At 36.1% G+C, this 24,365-nt stretch overlaps 1 protein-coding gene across 1 annotated transcript; it reads right to left on the bottom strand.

Moving 5' to 3' along the window:
* Nucleotides 1-5,074: 5,074 nt before the first annotated feature.
* Nucleotides 5,075-6,029, bottom strand: LOC125083594 (olfactory receptor 13D1-like). The gene is given in 2 exon segments (XM_047700353.1): nucleotides 5,075-5,803; nucleotides 5,805-6,029. Coding segments are annotated over 2 exon segments (954 nt in total).
* Nucleotides 6,030-24,365: the final 18,336 nt, after the last annotated feature.

Raw genomic sequence — 24,365 nt, 5'->3', positions numbered from 1 at the left:
GTATTATCAACAGTACAAGTTGTAGTCTTAGAGAAGAGGTAAAGATAAGGGACAGTGCTCATGATATTACATGAAGAAAAACAAGTTTCTTAATATAAATATTATAAATGGTTACAACTAATATAAATGTTCACACACATATATACACATATTTGTATAGAAAGTACTCCAAAATTTTAATTGCAGTTTCTTCTGGAATATGGGATTTGGGGCACTAATAATTTTCTTTATCTTTATCTTTATCTTTTCCAAATAATTCTTACTTAACCTGTATTTTATGGTTATAAATATCAGAAATAACATTTTCAAATTTTTCTTAGAAGGAGATAGTGGCTAAGATATCCAGAGGTTCTGCCGCAGTTTCTTTAAAACTCAAGTAGGAAATAAGATATGGACAGGAAATTGAGGAGGGGCTTTATGTTGCTTTATATTACATAGACTAATTTAATGCCACTAATGTTCCAAGTTCAGTCAATCTCACACATATATCCACCATCAGCAGACATATTGACTCAAGTGTTGCAAAAGGATTCTAGAACATTTAGAATGTGACCAAGCTTAGTGGTACACTAGAAAAAGAGAGATACCTGGTAGGTAGGAAGGAACATGGGAAAACATCAGGCATTTCTGTTACCTAGGCTTTTTCTTTCTGCCATAAAGGGTAGCATTCAGTTTCTTGTTCTCCAGGTTTTGTTCATCTCTTTCCAAAGGCCTGGTCATTAGATCTGTCCTCTCACCTTTGGGCTTCAACTATGAAAAAAAAGGAAACTCTGCTTGAGGACTCTGGATTACGAAGCATTCACTCTTCTCCCCCTGTTTACCAACAGAAGAGGGGTAGTAGTTTGTTTGTAAAGCATAGGTACTCACCCATGCTCCTGGATTTTAACCCAGGGAACTTTTCAAAGCAGAGTGTAGCACACTCACTATGGAAGATTTCCTTCAGAAGAAATTTTTAGCACTAAGTATTGCATTCTATATCCTGTATCCAGTTTTTCCTACTGTTTATAAAGTACTCGTGTTCTAAATAATACAACATCTCTGGCAGGATATCCTAAATGACCCTTGTCCAAGTAAATGAGCTTCAAAAGGTGTTGATAATAAGCAATACTGGGTGAGTTAGAAATAGGTCCTCTTCTTTTTCAGTATGATCTTGAGAATTATCCTGAGTTTTTTGTTCTGTTTTGTTTTTGTTTTTTAACTAACATTGCTGTGTGGTTACCAAATGCAATTCTTTGTTGCTTGCTGAAAATTAAAGCTGAAGCTTTAAGCTAAAGCTGAAGCTTTAAGTTCTTATCTTATAGAAGCTTCTGTCTGACCTGTAGAGTCAATTCTGGGATTGATTAGAATATGCTATATACTAATTTCTAGGGCTGCTGTGCTCCAAGTCCTCTTACGCTTTTGTTCTTAATGCAAGTAAGTTGTATTTGAATAGAAAGAACAGTTGTCTTAGAGTCAGGGGACCTAGAGTTCAGTCTTGGCTCTGTGGCTGAATAGTTGTACAAATCCTAAGCAACACACTTAACATGAGCATGATGTAAAAATGAGGTGACAGTACTTATTTTGTAGAATTATTGTGAGAATTAACATGACATGCTTGGAAGATCTTGGTACAGTGGGAGTGCACAATATGTATTAGTTTAATATAAACTCCCAGGCTACCATTTATTATTTTCCATGGTAAAGAAAAACAACTAATTTAAAGTGATGTTCATAACTAACCAAGATATTTCCTTCACCCACCAATACCTCTTTCCCAAGATTTTCACTGTTTTATTAAAAACTTTACAAGTAAAATAAATGATTCAGAATTCCTAACTACCTTATCTTCTCTCCTTTCTGAAAAAAGCCTCTTCCCAACTCTGCTAAAGTCTACCTCATTTATGCATCAGCGTAGGATCCTCAATTCTCCATTCACAATAGATAGCATAGTTTATTGGGACTACAGTCTTCAAAACAAAGAAGCCATTTTAGACACAAGCATGGATCCCTCTGTTCAGCATTCCTTTTCTCCAGTGATTCACTAACTTTTTCTGCCTACATATAGAAGTTACTGCTGCTATTCCTACTTAGATTCGTTAGAATCTTAACTATCTTCTCCAAGAGCTATAGTCATTTTACTAGAACCCACAGGCAAATATCCCACAGTTCCAGTTGACTTCTAGTAGTGGTAAGGGGGCAGATCAAAAATAAAGCTTTTATTCTCCGTAGAGATTCATGTTATAAATTTGTATCAATAATAAGTCAAGCTGTCACATAAGTACTCTAACCTCTAGGCCCTAAACATTCCAGAGGGCACACCAGTGGCTCTGGTAGCCAATTTAAATACTCCTTTGTTTTCTTCTAAGAGACTCTCTAATCCCAGAAGTGATTTAGAGTTGAACTCTTAAACCTTATAACTTTAAGATACATTCGAGATAATGTCCAAAGACCTAAATTGTATGTTACTTATTCAAAAGCAATTTTCTTTCTTTGAGTTCATTTTTTCCCCTGATTATAGAAATGATACCTATTTATTGTGGAAAATTTGGGAAATAAAGAAAAGCCTAATGGATAAAATGAAAGTCACCCACAATTTCAGATATAACTTGGTATTTTGATTGTTTTTATGCAAGTACTACATATAGTAAAAACTTGAGAGCACAATGCATTTCCTGTTTTGTAACTTGCTATTTAAAATAAATATGTATAAATAAATGTTATTTTATTAGACATTTTTAATGAATATCATAGCTTTTTACATAAGTACACAAGGGAGGGGGAGCACATGAAACAAGTAGAAATGAAATTGTTTCCTGTTTGATTCTTGGCAATTTTCCACTTTTTTTTTTTCTTTTTGGCTTTTTGAAGGTAATGACAATGTTGGAGGAGTGGAAACAGAGCATCCTTCACTGTCTATTCTTTTTGAGTAAAAAAGTCAGGTTTTAGTATTTTAATTCTCCCTACATTTATTTTCTTCCAGCACCTCCACAAATGTATAGACTTTAGAGAACACTCACTTTAGCAAGAAGACTTTAGCTCATCTAGAATAATTATACCAAGAAATAAGGGGATGTAACACATAATTTTAAAAGTGGAACAATCAGTTGTATTTCAACTATATAGAGCATGTGGTTTATTTTTCTCTGGATGTTTTATAGTTTTGGATTTTGTTTTTTTAAATTTAGATATTTAAATTTGTCTCAAATTTATTTTGGGCACAGTGTTGGGTAGAGTTTTAATATTTTTCAGTATAATAGGTTCAATATCCAGACATGGTTTATTTAATAGTTCATCCATTTTCTCCTGATTAATAATGCTAATTTATATCAAATACCACTTCGTGTTGTATATTAACTTCCATACATAGTCAAGGCATTTCTGGATTCTCTGCTTTGTTCCTTTGATAGACTTGTTTTTACCTGAACCAGTACCACACTATCTTTATGATCATTCTTGATGTCTGGTATAGTGAGTCTGCATTTCTTTTTCTACACCATAGTTTTGGCTATTATTAGCTCTCTACTCTTCCATGAATTTAAGGATCAGCTTGGCAAATGTAAAAATCCTATTTCATTTTGTTTGCTTACACCAAACACAAAAACAGACTCAAAATGCCTTAAAGACCTAAATGTGAGCCAGGAATCCATCAGAACCCTAGAGGATACAGGTAGCAACCTCTGTGACCTTGGCTGCAGCAACTTCTTTCTCAACATGTCTCCAAAAGCAAGGGAAGCAAAGGCAAAAATAAACTATTGGGACTTCATCAAGGTAAAAACCTTTTGCACAGTAAAGGAAATAGTTACTGAAACCAAAAGACAACTGACAGAATGGGAGAAAATATTTGCAAATGACATATTAGATAAAGGGCTAGTATCTAAAAATCTGTTAAGAACTTAACAAACTCAACACCTAAGGAATAAATATTCCATTCAAGAAATGGGCAGAAGACATGAACAGACATTTCTCCAAAGAAGACATACAAACGGCCAACAGACACATGAAAAAATGCTCAACATCTTTTGGCATCAGGAAAATGAAATGAAATACCACCTCATACCAGTCAGGATGGATAAAATTAACAAGTCAGGAAACAAAAGATGTTGATGAGGATATGGATAAAGGGGAACCCTTTTACATTGTTGGTGGGAATCAAACATTGTTGGTGGGAAGCTACTCTGAAAAACAGTGTGGATGTTCCTCAAAAAATTAAAAATAGAGCTACCCTACAACCCAGCAATTGCACTACTAGATATTTACCCCAAAGTAAATGTAGTGACCTGAAGGGACCCAGCACTCCAGTATTTATAGCAGCAATGTCCACAGTAGCCAAACTATGGAAAAAGCCCTGAAGTCCATCAACAGATGAATGGTAATGAAGATATATATATATATACACACACACACACATATATATATGCACACACACACACACACACACACACACACACACACTACTCAGCCATCAAAAATGAAATCTTGCCAATTGCAATGACGTGTATAGAACTAGAGAGTATAATGCTAAGTGAAAGTCAGTCATAGAAAGATAATTATCATATGGTATTTAAGAAACAAAACAGGATCATAGGGGAAGATAGGAGAAAATGAAACAAGACTAAGTCAGTGAGTGAGACAAACTATAAAAACCTATTAATCATAGGAAACAAATTGAGGGTTGCTGAGGTTAGAGGGGTGAAGGGACGAGGTAAGTGCGTGATGGACATTAAGGAGGGCATGTGATGTAATGAGAACTGGGTATTATATAAGACTGATAAATCACTGACCTCTACCTCTGAAACCAATAATACATTATATGTTAATTAATTGAATTAAAAAAAAAGACAAGATCCATTTCACCATTTAGGATATCACATGTCTTTTTTTTTTTTTTTAAAGATTTTATTTATTTATTTGACAGATCACAAGTAGGCAGAGAGGCAGGCAGAGAGAAAGGAAGGGAAGCAGGCTCCCCGCTGAGCAGAGATCCCGACGTGGGGCTCGATCCCAGGACCCTGGGATCATGACCTGAGCCGAAGGCAGCGGCTTTAACCCACTGAGCCACCCAGGCGCCCCAGGATATCACATGTCTTAAAGCATTTCATGATTTCAATAAATGCCGGTGTCTCTTCAAAACTTTTATCATGGCTTCTTTCACTTCTTTATTCCTCAAACTATAGATGATGGGGTTTAACATTGGGGCTACCACTCCATAAAATAGCCCGATGATCTCATCAGAAGTGTTTGTGTCCTTTGAGTTGGGCTTCATGTACGTAAAAAGGGCTGAACCATAGAATAAGATAACCACAGTGAGGTGGGCTGAACAGGTAGAAAAAGCTTTCTTTCTCCCCTCAGTAGAATTAATTCTCAGGATGGAAGAGAGGATAAAAACATAGGAGATGAAAATTAACAGTAGGGGAATCACCAATATAACAATACTTATCATTGTCATGATTATCATATTGGTGGTTATATCTGAGCAGATGAGTTTGAGAACGGCCAGTAATTCACAGGTAAGATGGTCGATGACGTTATTCCCACAGAATGGCATTATCATTGTCATGACTGTTTGCAATAGGGAGATCAGATGGCCTATGATCCATGACCATGCAGCCATATGCACATAAAGTACTTTGTTCTTGATGATGGGGTACCTCAGTGGGTTGCAGATGGCCACATACCGATCATAGGCCATCACAGCCAAGAGGACACACTCAGTGCAGCCCAACCCAAGGGAGACAACCATCTGGAAAGCACAGCCAATAAAGGAGATGGATTTTGTCTCAGACCTAAATATGATGAGCATTGGAGGAATGGATGATGATGTATAAACAGATGTCCAGGAATGAGAGGTTCCCAAGGAAGAAGTACATAGGGGTGTGGAGGCGAGAATCCAGTATGCTGATGATAATGAGGAGGCTATTTCCCAACAGAATTATCACATACATGATGAGGCAGAGCATGAACAGAAAAAGCTGGAGCTCTGGGTATTTGGAAAGTCCCACCAGAATGAATTCAGTCACAGGTGAGTAATTCCCCATCTTCATGTGTTCCATTTCACTTTCAGTGTTTAGGAAAAGACAAGACTCAGGGAAATTTAAGTTTATAATGTAGATTTTTAGTACACCTTCTCTTCCAATAGTGTATTTGATTCATCTTGAAACACTCCTAGGAATCAAAGGAGGAGGGATATGGTATTTATTTTATTGACAATGGATGGTAGTAAGGCTTTGGAGAAATCCAACACATCTGAGGCCTAACAGAAACAGTGTCAAGGCTATTAATACTCCAAAAGTGCCAAATAAAATTTAAGACAAACTGCTTTCAAATGTAGATATTGGGGATGTCATTATTAATGGAGAATTTTAAATTAAAGGTGTTTCCTGATGAAACTGGTCTCTATTTAAAAGATTATGTAGATCAAGCACCTGTCATTTAACCTGGATATAACTTTAGTAAACTGTTTATTTTTTCAGGGTCTCAGCTCATAGCTGACTTGGAAAAAGCAATAATTATTTGTCAAGTTATCATTAGAATCAACTTAGATAAAATCTGTTAGGCACCTACAACAGTAGATGGTTCCAACATGGCATATATATAATATATAATCATATAACATAGTATTAAATATGTATATATTTAATACAGATATATACACACAAAGATGAAGGAGGTGTGACTTTCTCTGTTCAAAAAAGGTCCCAGATGAGGGAAGCCACTTCTCAGAATTTAGGTCAAAACAAGAGAAAATTGAAACAATAAGTTTACCAGAAACACCAAATCAGCCCATCATGTGGACCTATTCAACTTCAGTTACCTTTGCTTTCACTTTTGCCATTTCTTCTCCTTTGGTAGTATCAAGGGAGGTTTTGTTTCCTCATGATCTTCATCAGCAACAGCACAAAAAACATCTTAATAGGAAAATATAATCCATGTAAAACAGTGTGCTTCCTGTGTAAAACAATTTTTTTTAAGATTTTATTTATTTATTTGACAGAGAGAAATCACAAGTAAGCAGAGAGGCAGGCAGAGAGAGAGGAGGAAGCAGGATCCCCGCTGAGCAGAAAGCCCGATGTGGGGCTCGAACCCAGGACCTGGGATCATGACCTGAGCCGAAGGCAGCGGCTTAACCCACTGAGCCACCCAGGCGCCCCGAAAGTCCAAATTAATATTTGAAAATCTATCAATATAATACACTAAACAAATAGACAAAAAACCAAAACACATGTTCATCTAATAAGATGCCAGAAAGCATTTGATAAAATATCATACTCATTTATAGTAAAATCCCCTAGAAATCTAGATATGGGATGATACATAATTAATATAGTAAAGATCATCTCTATCAAATCATTGGGCCACATAACTCAAAATGGTGAAACTCTGGAGTGTATTTGTAAACGTCATCAAAGATTAATATTAGCACTATTATTATTATTTTTTTAAAGATTTTATTTATTTATTTGACAGAGAGATCACAAGTAGGCAGAGAGGCAGGCAGGGGCGGGGCGGGGTGGGGAAGCAGGCTTCCCGCTGAGCAGAGTGCCCGATGTGGGGCTCGATGTGGGGCTCGATCCCAGGACCCTGAGATCATGACCTGAGCTGAAGGCAGAGGCTTAACCCATGAGCCACCCAGGTGCCCAGCACTAGTACTATTATTATTAAACTTTTTTTTTCCTGAATGATCCACCAAGTAGAAATAGTAAGAAAAATAAATGATACTTATTTATTGATATTTTTTGCATGTCCTTCCATGTTTCGAGTTCGATCAGGATTTGAACAGTTGCAGCATTTTTTTTTTCTTTTAGGTTGCTGAAGTCTGGTTTGTGTTGATCGTGGGTCATTCTATATTTGTGAGATGACATACCTTCATATGTTATATAGCCAATAAAAATTGTAATTTTGGAGAGGAGTAAAGGGAAAGGAAAATACTCATGGTATAATGTTACATTAAAATGGGAAGTTTCATAGTGATATAAATGATTGCAATTTGTATATATGTGGCTGAAAAAGAGCCACAGCAAAATATTAACTAGTTTTCTCTGAAATGCATTTGGAAGCATTACTAATACTTTTTATTTTTCTTCATTTCCCCCAATTTTCCCTCATTGTCCAAATTTTCAAGACATGGAGAATATGTATTTTATGACTGTGAAAGTCAGAAGTATTTTAAACATCTTCAACAATATACTAGCAAACTGAATCCAAGAATACATTTAAAAAAATCATTCACCACAATCAAGTGGAATTTATTCCCAGGATGCAAGAGTGTTTCAATATTCACAAGACAATCAATGTCATCACATCAATACAAGAAAGGATAAAAACCACATGATCATTTCAGTAGATATAGGAAAAGCATTTAACAAAGTAAAGATCCATTCATGATAAAAACCCTGAACTAAGGTGCAGAGGGAACATATCTCAACATAATAAAGGCTACTGATGAAAATCCCACAGCTAACATCATCCTTAATGGGGAAAAATTGAGAACTTTCCCCCCAAGGTCAGAAACAAGACAAGAATGTCCACTCTCATCACTTTTATTCAACATAGTGCTGAAAGTCCTAGCCAAGGCTATTAGACAACAAAAAATAAAAGGCATCCAAATTGGTAGAGGGGAATAAAACTTTCACTTTTTGCAGATGACATGATACATATACAGAAAATCCTAAAGACTTTACCAAAAACTACTAGAATTGATAAATGAATTCAATAAAGTCACAGGATACAAAATCAATATACATGAATCTGTTGCATTTCTATACACTAATAATGAAGTACCAGAAAGAGATATTAAGAAAACAATCCTATTTATAATTCCACCAAAAAATAACAAAGTACCTAGGAATAAACTTAACCAAAAAGATGAAGGACCTATATTCTGAAAACTGTGAAACACTGATGAAAGAAATTGAAGATGACACAAAGAAATGGGAAGACTTTCTATGCTCATGAATTGGAAGAACAAAGATTGTTAAAAAGTCTACACTATGCAAAGCTATCTACACATTCAATGCAATCCTTATCAAAATACCAACAGCATTTTTCACAGAGCTAGAACAAGCAATCCTAAAATTTGTATGGAACACAAAAGACCCTGAATAGCCAAAGCAACACTGGGAAAAAAAAAGCAAAGCAGGAGGCATCACAATTCCAGACTTCAGGTTATTTATTACAAGCTGTAGTCATCAAGACAGTATGACATAGATCAATAGAATAGAATAGAAAACCCAAAAGTGCACCCACAAATATATGGTTAATCAGTCTTTGACAAAGCATGAAAGAATATGCAATGGGAAAATCAACAAATGGAATAATCTTAACCAAAGTCCAGTTGGGAAAACTGGACAGCTCCATGCAAAAGAAACTGGACCACTTTTTTTTTATACCATACATGAAAATAACCTCAAAACAGATTAAAAATCTAAATGTGAGACAGGAAACCATAAAAATTCTAGAAGAGGGAACAGTCCGTAATTTCTGTGACATCAGCTGTAGCAATACTTTTCTGGATATGTCTCCTGAGGCAAAGGAAATAAAAACAAAAATGAACTTTTGGGACTACATCAAAATTAAAAGCTTCTCCACAGCGAGGGAAGCAATCAGCAAAACTAAATGAAAACCTACTAGATGGGAAAAGATACTTGGAAATGGCATATTCAGTAAAGTGTTAGTATCCAAAATATATGAAGAACCTATACAACTCAACTCCAAAAAATAATCCAATTTAAAAATGAGAAGACATGAACATACATTTCTCCAGAGAAGACATCCAGATGGCCAATGGACACATGCAAAGATGCTCAACATTACTCACGAGGAGGGAAATGCAAATCTAAAGCACAATGAGATATTACCTCATACTAGTCAGAATGACTAAAATAAAAAACACTAGAAATAAGAGTTGGCAAGGATTGAAGAATAAATTCTCATGCCCTGTTGGTAGGAAGGCAAACTGGTGCAGCCACTGTGGAAGAGTAAGAGCTTCCTCAAAAAATTAAAAATAGAACTATCCTATAATCCAGTATTCACACTACTGGGTATTTACCCCCCAAAATTAAAAAATGCTAATTCAAAGGGATACATGCCCTCCTATGTTTTCTGCAACATTATTTACAATAGCCAAATTGTGGAAGCAGCCCAAGTGTTCACTGATAGATGAATGGATAAAGAACACAATGGAGTATTATTCAGTCAAAAAAGAATGAAATCTTGCCATTTGCAACAACGTGGATAGAGCTATAGAGTATAATGCTAAGTGAAATAAGTCAGAGAAAGGCAAATACCATATGATCTTACTCATATGTGGAATTTAAGCGATGAAACAAATGAGCAAAGGAAAATAAAAGGAAAAAACCAAGATATAAACTCTTAATATAGAGAACACACTGATGGTCATCAGAAGGGAGGTAGGTGGAGGGGTAGGTGACATAGGCGATGGGAATAAAAGAGTAAACTTACTATCATGAGCACTGAGTAATGTAGAAAATTGTTGACTCACTATTTTGCACCTCTGAAACTAATAGAACACTATGTTAACTACACCGGAATTAAAATAACTTAATAAAAAATCAGAAGTATTTTAAAAGTAGTCCTTTTAAGGAAAGTGTGGCAAAAATTTAAGGAATTCTGTTCTCAGTTTTCATTAAAACCCAAGAATGGGTAAGAATAGTTAATGGATATTTGAGAGAAATTTTCATTGATTTATTACACAGACTGACTTAAGACAGTGTTTTGATTTCAAGCAATCACTTCACAAATATATGCACCCTGAGCAGAGACACTGAAACAGTTCCAATACTTGGAATAAGTTTCTAGAGGTCACCAGTTAGAATGTCCAGGTGGGCTGTGTAGATAGGATGTACTTTATGAGGGACCCAAGTATATCACACAGTAAAAAGATAAGGCAGAGGAGAGACCCAACATGACGAGTGTGTGGGATATTAATGAGAACTATTACCTCGGCTTCTTTATTTCTACCAAAGAGGAGAAGTTTCAGTTTCTTTTCTGGCTGTTTTTTGTCAGTCTGTCTCCAAAGGGTCTGTCCTTGGATTGATGCTCATCTTCAGGGATCACCTGTAGAAGGAAAGCAAACTGCATGAGTAATTGCATCATGAAGGATTCACCCTTCTTCCTATATTTACCAAGAGAAAAGAGTAGACGTTTGTAAAGCACAATAACTCACCCAGACTTCCTGATTTTAACCTGAGGAACCTCTTGAAACAGGCTGTGCCTCATTCCCCTCAGAAGGAAACCAAACGTACCATTGTGTCCTGCTCCTGCTTCAGCTGGCTTCCCCTCCTGTTTATGAAACAACATATTCTTTATGGTATCAGACATCCCTGGTGCTAGATCTCCAGTGCTTGTCCAAATAAGTAGCAGCCCCAAAGTTGCTGATAATAAGCAATAGTGCTCTAGTTAGAGCAAGGCTTCTTTTCATTTCTTATATGGTGTTGAGAATTATCCCGGGTTTTCTCATTTTCATTTCTGTGTGGAAACAAAGAACACTTCTTTGTTGCTGGGAGCTCCAGTGAACTGGGCTCACTGCTAGGATCAATTCATCCAGCTCATCTTCTTTACGCTCTAACCATCTGTTGGTCTGTATAGTACAGTGCATAGCCCCCTGTCTCTGGAAACCTACTATGTCCCAGTCCTCTTTCTCCTGTGTCCCGTTAGCAGCTGCTAAAGAGAAGCACTATGTCTTATTGGAAAGTACTTGGCTTGGAGGACCTAAACTTCAATCTTGGACCTTTGGCTTAATGGATCTATAAATCTTGTGCAAAACATTATCTCACAGCATGATGTGTCATTTAAAATGGGGTGATGATACCTATTTTTAGAGTTGTTTTGAGGATTAATGTAACATCCTTAAAAATCACTGGCATAGATTGAATGCGTAGCGCTTGTTAGTTAATTTAAATGCCTAGGGTGATATTCTTTTGTTTTCCATGATAATGGAAAGTGACATCTAAAATGATGTTCATGTATATCCATGATATTTTCTTCACCCAATAATTCCTTAATTTTTGCTTTGTCTTATTTAGCACTTCTAAAATAAATTATTCATTATTCCCAGTTCCCATTCACCCTTTCCTTTCTGGAAATATCTCTTCTCACCTTTGTCCTAATGTTCCCCATTAAATCTTCAGGATTTTCATCTTCTCTATCTACAATAGATAGCATGGCTAATTAGGATTTCAGTTTTCAAAGCAAGGAAAACACTCTGCTGTTTTTTTCCTCAGTGTTTCACTAACTTCTTGTGACAATTTGTTGCTCCTCCTCAATGAGTTGACTTACTTTTCTTTTTAGAACTAACGCAAGTAAAACCTAGGTTGAGTATTCCATAATCACACACACAACTATTAGTAGTGGTGAGGAAGAGGGAGAAACATCATGCTATAAATGTATATGCAATAGAAAATTAATATGTCACATAAGTACTTTCCTACCTTTGGGCCCTAAATATTTATTTTCGAGGGCCTTACCAGTGGTTCTGGTAACCAGTTTAAATCCTCCTTTGTTTTCTTCTAAGAGACTTTGTAATCCCAGAAGTGATTTCTTTTAATAATATAGAAGGCAGTAACTTTTAGGTACATTAGGGATGATGTTTCAAGAACTGATTATACTTAACTTAATAAACAATAATTTTTCTCCTCTAAATTATTACTTTCTGATTACACGGATTATGTATACTCAGTATAGAAATTTTAGAAGTCCAGAAAATCCAAGGAAGAAATCAAAGTCATTCATTATTATAGAACAAATACTAGTATTTTGACACATTATCTATTCATGTACTATATTTACAGGCATAAGACCATGCTGCATTTCTTGATTTATTAAGTTTTTAAATAATTAACAATAGAGTGTGTGTATTTCCCATATTAGGCAGTTTTAATGAATTTCATAGTATCTTCAGCTGATAAATAGGAAAAAAATGTAAGTAGAAATGAAACAGTTTTTTGCTGGAATCTCAGTAATTTTTCACTTTTTTGGCTTTTTGAATGGATGACAATGTTGAGGACTGGGATCAGATTCCCTTCATTTTATTTCCTGTGAGGAAAAGGGAGGTACAGCCTCAAGGAGTGTCCAGCGCTCTCCTGCTATTGCTTCCCATTGTTCCCTCGACTTCACTTACTTGCTAACAACTTTCTGGCCCTTGACCCTCCTGTACACTTCCAGGTTTTAGTGTTTCAACTCCATCTACACTTCTGTTTTTCTAGCACTCCAAAATTGTGTAGGCCTCAGTTAGAAGAACACAATTCTACTCACATTTTAAGATTCAAATATGTGCCAGGACCTTTGCTAAAGTCCGATACCAAATATATTCACTCCGTGTTGTGGGGGTACATAAAAAAATCAAAAAGACTCTACCTCTTGATGGAGGGAGTAGCAAAGTTTCAGAGCTTGTTAGAGTAGAACTCTCTGCAACTGTTTTTGGATATTGGATTTTTTAAAAAGATTGTATTTACTTATTTGTTAGAGTGAGAGAGAGCAAGAGCTAGAGTACATAAGCAGGGGAGCAGCAAGCAGAGGGAGAAGCAGGCTCCCATTGAGCAAAGAGCCCTATATAGGACTCACTCCCGGGACCCTGGGATCATAACCTCAACCGAAAGCAGAGGCTCAAGTGACAGAACCACCCAGGCACCCCTGGATATTGAATTTGCCACAAGTATTCATGTTTTGTTTTAGTGGGCAGTAACCTGGCAGGGCTCAAATTTCAAACTTATCGGGACACCTGGGTAGCCCAGTGGGTTAAGTCTGCCTTCAGCTCAGGTCATGATCTCAGGGTCCTGGGATCAAGCCCCCGACTGGGCTCTCTGCTCAGTGGGAAGCCTGCTTCCCTGTCTGCTGCTCTGCCTACTTGTGATCTCTCTGTCCGTGCCAAATAAATAAATATAATTAAAAAAATATCAAACTTGTGTTCTCTAAGGTGGGCAGCCACTGAAATCTCTACTCAAATATTTTAGGCTTAGCTGTACTTATGTGTATTTTAGGGATCAGTCAGTATTTAGGCAGAGCTTATGTAGAAATCTGGGGTTCCCATTCTTTAGCTATTTTCTTTCTGTGTCTTTTTTTTCTTCTAAATCTTTAACTACTGTGATCTTCCCAAATGCTCCTCTGTTTCTTCAAGTTGATGAGATTGCATTTTCTATCTGAATGTTAGCTACCCTATAGAAGGTAGCTACTGAAAGGGAACTCACCTGGTGCTGTTTCTTCTTCTTCTTTTTTTAAAATTTATTTTAATTTTTTTTATAAACATATATTTTTATCCCCAGGGGTACAGGTCTGTGAATCGCCAGGTTTACACACTTCACAGCATTCACCATGGTGCTGTTTCTTCTAACAAGTGTTGACTGCCCTCATTCATTGTTGGCCTCATGGATACTGTTGGCCATTTCAGGAAGGCATTTATTTATTTATTTATTTTTTAATCTTTAACTTTTAAATTTGAATTCCAGTTAATTAACATACAGTGTAATATTAATTTCAAGTGTACAATTTAGTGATTCAGCACTTATATATAATACCTGGTACTGATCACAAGTGTACTCCTTAATCCCCATCACCTGTTTCACCCCATTCCCCTTACCCAGCTTCTCTCTGGTAACCATCAGTTTGTTTTCTATAGTTAAGAGTCTGTTTCTTGGTTTTCCTCTCTTTTCCCCCATGATCATCTGTTTAGTTTCTTAAATTCCACATATGAGAGAAATCACCAGGTATTTGTCTTTCTCTGACTGAATTCCCTTAGCATAATACTCTGTATTTCCATCCCTGTCATTGCCAATGGCAAGACTTCATTTTTTATGGCCAAGTAATATTCCATTGTGTGTGTAGTGTGTGTGTGTGTGTACACACTGTATGTGTATATACCACACCTTCATTAGATCTAACCCTTCTTGACAAATTTATAAGTGTACCATACCATATTGTTAGTTATAGGAAAAATATTGTACCTCAGATTTCTAGAACTTATTCTTTGTAAATATCTGAAACTTTATACCCTATGGAATAATAACTCCCCATTTATTCCTCCCCTCAACCTCTGGCAACCACCATTCTGCTTGCTTCTATGAGTTTGACTATTTTAGATTCATTATGGAATCAGAGAGTATTTGTCCTTTATGACTGGTTTATTTCACTTAGCATAAGGTCCTCAAAATTTATCCATGTTGCCACATGTGGCAAGATTTCCTTCAATTTTAAGACTGGTGAATATTCCATCGTGCGTGTGTATGTATTTGTGTATATATACATATACCACATATACGTGTGTGTATATATATACACATACATATATCTATCTATCTCACATCTTCTTTAACTGTTTATGCATCTTTTGACATTTAGATTGTTCTGTCATTTTGACTATTGTGAATAATGCTGCAGGGCTGCTGGGTAGCTCAGTGGGTTAAGCCTCTGCCTTCAGCTCAGGTCATGATCTCAGGGTCCTGGGATCGAGTCCCACATCAGGCTCTCTGCTCAGCGGGGAGCCTGTTCCCCACCCCCGACCTGCTTCTCTGCCTGCTTGTGATCTCTCTCTCTCTGTCAAATAAATAAAATAAAATATTTAAAAGAAAATAATGCTGCAATGAACATGGGGGATCAAATATCTCTTTGAGATCCTGGTTTCAGGAAGTTGTAAAAAATTTTTTTGTCTAGAGTTTATGGGTGATCCAAGATTCATTATTAGAACATTCTATTTCATGGAATACATACATTCTATTTCATATTCTATGCATTTTTTACACATCTATGTTATAAGTGAAATAAAACAAGAAGTTATATTTTCTTGTATTGTCTTTACCTGGTGCTGAGATAAAAGCAAAAGGATGGGGGAGGTTTCACTCTGGTTTTTGCTAAATAACTTGAATAAAATGAAGACTATCTGTAGCTTGAAAGTTTGGTAAACTTATATGTAAAACTGAACTACTAAATTTCACTTAGAGGTTAATGAAAATAAAGATATATACTTTTTTCCCATCTAAGTTACAAGTCCCCTTGAATTTTATTCATAGATATCCTATGGGGTTAGGAACCACTGCTAGAAAGTATACATAGGAAAGGAATTTCTGTGTTATAGTCTATACATATACATCTTTTTTGGTAATGTTTAGTTTTTATTTTAACAATTTTTAAAAGTTTAGTAGTTTCTTTTTGGGGGGAATCTACATTAATCTTTACTAATTTTCCAAATTTGTACTCTAACAGAAGTGTATGAGAGCTCCTTTTGCACAATGTTCTTGTCAATATTTAGTATTGGCCAATTTTTAAATTATTAACAATCCAGTCTGGTTAGTTTGGAGAAGCATTCTTTAAGCCTCACGTAACAGTAGATATTTTTTTGAAGGGTTTTGGGAATTATATGGGGTGGATATATGAAACACTGCCTGAAGATGTTTGTTTGGTTGGTCATGAGGTTAGGTTCAAGCAAATCCATAGAAGGAACTAAATAGGTGGAGCCAAATGCTGGCCCAATAGAGTAGTGGGGGCAGTAACTACATGTATAAACTCTACGTGTTTGTAAGTTGTTGGTGCATTCCTGTGTAGGTACTTTCAAGAGGGAGAGATGAAGTATGAGAGACTGTTGACCCTGAGAAACAAACTGAGGGTTTTGGAGGGGGTGTGGAGGAATGGGTGAGCCTGGTGGTAGGTATTAAGGAGGGCACATATTGCATGGAGCACTGGGTGTGGTGCATAAACAATGAATCTTGGAATACTGAAAAAATAAAATAAAATTAAGATGTTAAAAAAAGAGGGGTGCCTGGGTGGCTCAGTGGGTTAAAGCCTCTGCCTTCCGCTCAGGTCGTGATCCCAGTGTCCAGTCGAACCTAGCATCGGGCTCTCTGCTGGGTAGGGAGCCTGTTTCCTCCTCTCTCTGCCTGCCTCTCTGCCTACCTGTGATCTCTGTCAAATAAATAAATAAATAAAATCTTTAAAAAACAGATGTTAAAAAAAAAGTCTTTTGTAAGCATTGTGGAGGGGATCATATTTTCTTTTTCTTTTTTTTATTATTAAAAGTTGGTTTTGGCATAGAATTCTTTTTTTATTTTTTATTTTTTTAAATTTCTTTTCAGTGTAACAGTATTCATTGTTTTTGCACCACACCCAGTGCTCCATGCAATCCATGCCCTCTCCAATACCCACCACCTGGTTCCCCCAACCTCCCCCTCACCTCCCGCCCCGCCCCTTCAACCATGAGAGACTATGGACTCTGAAAAAAAAATCTGAGGGTTTTGAAGGGATCATATTTTCTGTTATATTCTGAGGCCACTAGATGGTGGCACAGACTTGCTTTTTCTTCATCCTTTGTGTATAAACCTGTAAGTGGAATTAAGGATCAACTCCACTGGTCTTGCTTGTTTGCTCTTCAAAACGTTAATTCATACTCCCAGTTGCAATGAATTAGATTTTGTGTTTCTCCATATTATTTTCATAATTTAGTATTTAAGTTTTGGGTGGGCAGTGTCACATTTATAAATATTTCATTTCTCTGATTACTTGTGATTTGGTTATCCTTTCATATTTTTATTGATATTGGTTATAGAACTGTGCTGTAAAACTTGCTATTTTTTCATTGGATGTCTGTGTTTTTTAGAAACATATTCTGGACTCTCATTTTTGTTTTTGTGTACTATAGATAAATTTCCCCATTTATGACTAATATTTAAGTTTGCTTAATGGTGTCTTTTGTCATATAGAATATTTAATTTTCAGGAGGCTGAATTTCTCATTTTCTCTTTTTGTTTTTTAGCTTGTTTAATAAATACTTTTACTGTCTGCATGTCATAAAGGTATTCTTTCCTAATTTTTTATAGATGTTCTAAAGTTTTGCTTTTTAGAATTTGGCTATTAAATCCTTTTCAAATTTTTATGTAGTATAGTATAAGATAGATATCTATTAGTTATCTTTTTTGTCAGTATGAATAACCAAGTATGATTTATCAAATAGTCCGTTTGCTATGTACTGATTTACAATGCCTTATCAGTTATCAAACCCTGTGATGATATCTGTTATCAAATTCTTACATATGCCTGAGATATTTCTGGATTTTCTATTCTATTCTATTGATTTGTTTGTCTTTCTGTCTTCACTGATACTACATTATTAGAACTTTATAATCAGTCTTGATGTGATATAGTGGTAACCATCAACTTACTCTTATTCTGCAACATTTTCTTGGTGACCCTTGATCTTTTATTCTTTTATGTAAATTTTAGGATCAACTTAACAATATCCAAGGAGGGGAAGGAAGCTCATTCCATTAGAGTTTTGATAGAATTATATTAAATTTAGAGAGAATGTTGGGGGTAAATATTTTTGAATTTCATAACTATGTGTTAAATATAGCTCCCTGTGGGGCACCTTGGTGGCTCAGTGGGTTGAAGCCTCTGCCTTTGGCTTGGGTCCTGGTCCCCGGGTCCTGGGATCGAGCCCCACGTCCGGCTTTCTGCGCAGTGGGGAGCCTGCTTCCCCCACCTCCCTCCGCCTGCCTCTCTGCCTGCTTGTGATCTCTGTCTGTCAAATGAATGAAAAATCTTAAAAATATGTATATATATAGCTCCCTGTTTATTTAGGCTTCCTATTTTTCAAAAGATTTATTAGAGAGAGAGAGAGAGAAAGAAAGCATGAGCAGGGTGAGGGGCCAAGGGAGAGGGAGAAAGAGAATCTTAAGTAGACTACCCGCTGAGTGCAGAGCCTGATGTGGGACTTGATCTCATGACCCTGAGATCACGACTTCAAAAGCTGAAATTATTTTGTTTTTTAATAAAGATTTATAGGTTTCCTCAAAAAGTACTTGTGAAACCATAAGAGACTCTTAATCTCACAAAACAAACTGATTGTTGCTGGGGGGAGGAGGGTATGGAGAGGGTGGTTGGGTTATGGACATTGGGGAGGGTATGTGCTATGGTGAGTGTTGTGAAATGTGTAAGCCTGACGATTCACAGACCTGTACCCCTGGGGCAAATAACACATTATATGTTAATAAAAATAATTAATAAAAAACATACATTATAAAAAATGACTTGTGATATTTTTATTAGATTTATTCATAGGCACTTGACATATATATCACTATTGTGAGATTCTTTTTAAAATATGTATTTAAAGTTTTAATTATAATTAAAAAAATTTGAGTATAATCTATATACAATGTTATGTTATTTTCAGGTGTACACCATAGTGATTCAACTCCTCTATATAAAATATGTATATTTTTAACTAGTTGTGATTGGTACAAGGAATACAACTGATTTTTAAAATATTGATCTTTAGGGGCACCTGGGTGGCTCAGTGGGTTAAAGCCTCTGCCTTTGGCTCAGGTCATGATCCCAGGGCCCTAGGATCAAGCCCCACTTTGGGCTGTCTGCTCAGTGGGGAGCCTGCTTCTCCCTCTCGCTCTGCCTGCCCCACTGCCTGCTTGTGATCTCTCTCTGTCAAATAAAGAAATAAAATAATAAAAAAATTGATCTTTAGACTCAGCAACCATTATTAATTCAAATAATTTGTTTATAACTTTTCTTCATTTTCTATTAGATAATTACATGTCTGGGAAAGTGGTAACTTAATTTTTTCCTTTGTAAGCCTTATATATTCTATTTCTTACTCTTTTTTAAATTAAAAAAAAAAATTAACATTTCTTTTCAGTGTACCAGAATTCATTGTTTATGTATCACACCCAGTGTTCCATGCAATATGTGCCCTCCATAATACCCACCACCAGGCTCACCCAACCTCCCACCCCCCCTATTTCTTACTCTTTTTAAAATTGAACTCTAGTCCAAAGTTGATAGAAGAGGCAAAAACAGGCATTTAAAAATCTCATTTTGGTCACCTCACACCAGTCAGAATGGCTAAAATGAACAAGTCAGGAAATGACAGATGCTGGCGAGGATGCGGAGAAAGGGGAACCCTCCTACACTGTTGGTGGGAATGCAAGCTGGTACAACCACTCTGGAAAACAGCATGGAGGTTCCTCAAAATGTTGGAAAATAGAACTACCCTATGACCCAGCAATTGCACTGCTGGGTATTTACCCTAAAGATACAAAGGTAGTGATCCGAAGGGGCACGTGCACCCGAATGTTTATAGCAGCAATGTCTACAATAGCCAAACTATGGAAAGAACCTAGATGTCCATCAACAGACGAATGGATAAAGAAGATGTGGTATATATACACAATGGAATACTGTGCAGCCATCAAAAGAAATGAAATCTTGCCATTTGCGACGACGTGGATGGAACTAGAGGGTATCATGCTTAGCGAAATCAGTCAATTGGAGAAAGACAACTATCACATGATCTCCCTGATATGAGGGAGAGGAGATGCAACATGGGGGGTTGAGGGGGTAGGAGAAGAGTAAATGAAACAAGATGGGATTGGGAGGGAGACAAACCATGAGTGACTCTTAATCTCACAAAACAAACTGAGGGTTGATGGGGGGAGGGGGATTGGGGGGGTGGGATTATGGACATTGGGGAGGGTATGTGCTATGGTGAGTGCTGTGAAGTGTGTAAACCTGGCGATTCACAGACCTGTACCCCTGGAGATAAAAATATATGTTTATAAAAAATAAAATTGAAAAAAAAATCTCATTTTGGGAAAAAGACAACTATCATATGATCTCCCTGATATGAGGAAGGGGAGATGCAAAATGGGGGATGTGGGGGGTAGGAAAAGAATAAATGAAACAAGATGGGATCGGGAGGGAAACAAACCATAAGAGATTCTTAATGTCAGAAAACAAACTGAGGGGTGCTGGGGGGAGGGGGGTCGAGAGAGGGTGGTGGGGTTATGGACATTGGGGAGGGTACGTGCTATGGTGAGTGCTGTGAAGTATGTAAACCTGGAGATTCACAGACCTGTACCCCTGGGGATAAAAATACATTATATGTTTATAAAAAATATTTAATTAAAAAAAGAAAAAAATCTCATTTTGAACATTAAAAGTAATATATTTAATTTTTCCTTATTAACTCTGATATTTGCTGTGAGGTTTTGATATAGGTATCATTTATCAGGTTTAAGAAGTTCCCTTCTGTTCTAATTTGCTAAGAATTTTTTCAAAAAATTATAAATGCATATTGAATTTATCAAATGCTTTTTCTGCATTTCCTGAAATGGACATTTCCCCCCTTTAATTGATATTGTGAGTTACATTACCCTGTTTTATTGTGTTCAAACTTCCTTGGATCCCTGAGACAAATCTTACTTGGACATTAGACATTACTATTTTATACATTGCTGGATTATGTTGTTATTATATATTTTAGGATTTTTAACTGTTTTATATATTACTAGATTATGTTGTTAATATGTTATTTAGGATTTTTATATCTATGTTTGTATTAGAGTGACATATATTTTCCTTTCTTTTATTGTTATTGCTTAGTTTTTGTTTCACTTTATACTAGGCTCAAAATATTAGTTTGAGAAGTTCTTCTTTTTTTATTTTCCTTTTTTTAAAGGATTTTATTTATCTGAGAGAGAGAGAGAGAAAGAGAGCACGAGTAAGGAGATTGGTAGGCAGAGGGAGAGGGGAAAAGCAGACTCCCTGCCAAACCGGGAGCCAGGCTAGGTGGGGCTAGATCCCAGGACCCTGACATCATGAGCGGAGCCGAAGGCAGAGGTTTACCCAGCTCAGCCAAATTAGCCAATTTTCTGAAACAAAATTGCAGAATTTGTACTGAAACAATTTCTGCATTCAAAAATTTATTAGAATTTTCTAGGTAAACTGTTTTGTACTGGCATCTTTCTAAACAACTATTTCAATACTTCCTTGTGTTTATTATTTTTTTCTGCTCATTTTTTTTGTAATGCTTGAACTGAATGTTTAGTGCATTAATTTTCAATCTTTATTTTCATGCTTATACTGAAGATTGAAATATCTATTTATCCCTATATATTTCCTTCTAGAGTTAAATTACATTAACTGGTTTTGATGGTAATTTTATTGCCAAGTTCTAAATAATTTGTTATTTCCATCATTATTTCTTTTTCAGTCAATGAATTATATAGAAGCACTTTTCAAAATTTCTTAATATAAAATATATTGTTACTGGTAACTAATCATATTGTGTTGTAACTAGAAATTGTGGTTGAGTGTTTTTAATTTTTTTTATTAACATATAATGTATTATTTGTTTCAAGGGTACAGGTCTGTGAGTCGTCGGTCTTACACATTTCACAGCAACTCACCACAGCACACACCCTCCCCAGTGCCCATCACCCAGCCACCCTACCCCTCCCCTCCCAGCAACCCTCAGTTTGTTTCCTGAATGTTTTAAATTTTTAAATATTCATTAATAGTTGCTTTGTATTACCAATATGTGTTCTCTAGTGTTTGAATATAAAATTGTATAGATCTTAACATATTATCTAATTTATACATTAGAATATATATTTCTTGTATATATATTTTAATTAATATTAATAACTATAGAATTAATATCTTCTGTTTTCACATTTTTTTACCTGTCCATTTGAGAGAGGTGTGTATTAAAACCACTTACTTTTAATTGTTGTCTTCACAAAATTTGTGTCTTTAGTTCTGGAGATTTTGTTTTCTTTATTTTGAAGCTGTGTGTATAACTAGGTTGTATGACTAGGTTGAAGATTATTTTTTCTGGTCTTTCTGCTATTATGATTTTTGCTTCAATGTCTATTTTGTCTACTCTAAGTCAATAACTTTTTTTGGTTGTTGTTTGTCTGGCATGACTTTTTCTACTCCATTGCTTTTAACCTTTTGTCAAGTTTTATATGTTTTCCTTATAAATAAAATAACAGTGTGATTAATGAGAATCCAATCTGAGAATCTCTGTTTTCTAACTGGTATGTTTAGCATAATAGTAACTATTGTGATGGGTACTAATGTGTTGAATATATATCTGTAATCCTATTTCCCTTATTTGTTGTTTTCATATTTGCTGTACTTTTTTATTTGCTTTTCCTTCCAACTTTCCTGACTTCTGTTAGATTGTGAACTTTTCTTTAGTTTCTTGGCTGGCCTGAAAATTTGATATCTTTTTTCTACTGTTTTGTATTAACCCTTATTTTTAAAAGATTTTTTGTTTGTTTATTTATTTATTTGAGAGAGAGAGAGAGAGAGAGAGAGAGAGCGCATGCGCATGAGCAGGGGCAGGCAGATGGTGCACAACCTAACATGGGGCTAGATGTGAGGTTCTATCTCACCACCCTGAGATTATGACCAGAGCTGAAACTGAGAGTCAGGTTCTCAACCAACTGGGCCACCCAGGCACCCCAACACTTATTTTTAAAGATGTTTGCCTAACTTCGCAAAGTCTAAACCTAACTAACTACTTTACCCTTCCTGAACAACCACAAGGATCTTAGAACATTTACTTCTGATTGCCAGCCTCTCATATCATCTTCTTTATTTTGGGTTCTAGAACTTTATTTCCATGACCTTGTTTTTAAATTTGCATTTTTTTGGCCTTTTTAAAGTATAGGCAGTAAGTTTATAAATTTATTCATGTATTTATTAATTCTTTGTTGACTCTTGCTTTTCTTTTTTATTCCACACTTTCCATCTAGACTGAATTTTCTTCTTCCTTAGATATATTCTTTAATAGTTCTCTTAATAGGGGTGTCTGGGTGGCCCAGTTTGTTAAGCATCAGACTTGATTTTGGCTCAGGTCATGATCTTGGAGTCCTGGGATCAAGCCCTGCATGGGCTCTGCACTTAGTGGGGAGTCTGCTTCAGGATTCTCTCTCCCTCTGCCCCTCCTTGCTCCGTGCATGTGCAGGTGTGCATATTCTCTCATTCATTCTCATTCATGTTCTCTCATTCATTGGCACATATAACAAAGTACTCTTAAAACATGGGGCGCCTGGGTGGCTCAGTGGGTTAAGCCGCTGCCTTCGGCTCAGGTCATGATCTCAGGGACCTGGGATCAAGTCCCGCATCGGGCTCTCTGCTCAGCAGGGAGCCTGCTTCCCTCTCTCTCTCTCTCTCTGCCTGCCTCTCTGTCTACTTGTGATCTCTCTCTGTCAAATAAATAAATAAAAAATCTTAAAAAAAAACACAATAGGACTGCTTGTTACTAAAAGCAGACTGTGCTTCCTATTTTAGAAATGATAGTAAATGCTCCTTCTGTAAAATAGCACAACTTCTTTTTAGACCCACTTCCATGTTTTATTACTGGCATTATCTTTGCTAACATATTTTGCTATATTGTAACTATTAATACTCATTTATTTGATATTGATGAGAAACTCTTTATGTTTTAAATGTGAGTTGATAGAGTTCTGCCAAGTCATAAAATATACTATGTATGTATGGTACACACAAGAAAAAGCAGGAAGAGGTCTTCTGTCACAACTATACAAAGAACCATAGTCTAAAGTTTTGATAGACTTTATGCT

The sequence above is a fragment of the Lutra lutra genome, chromosome 13 (assembly GCF_902655055.1).
Source record: "Lutra lutra chromosome 13, mLutLut1.2, whole genome shotgun sequence".
Lineage (NCBI taxonomy): Eukaryota > Metazoa > Chordata > Mammalia > Carnivora > Mustelidae > Lutra > Lutra lutra.
This window is presented reverse-complemented; position numbering and strand designations above follow the sequence as displayed.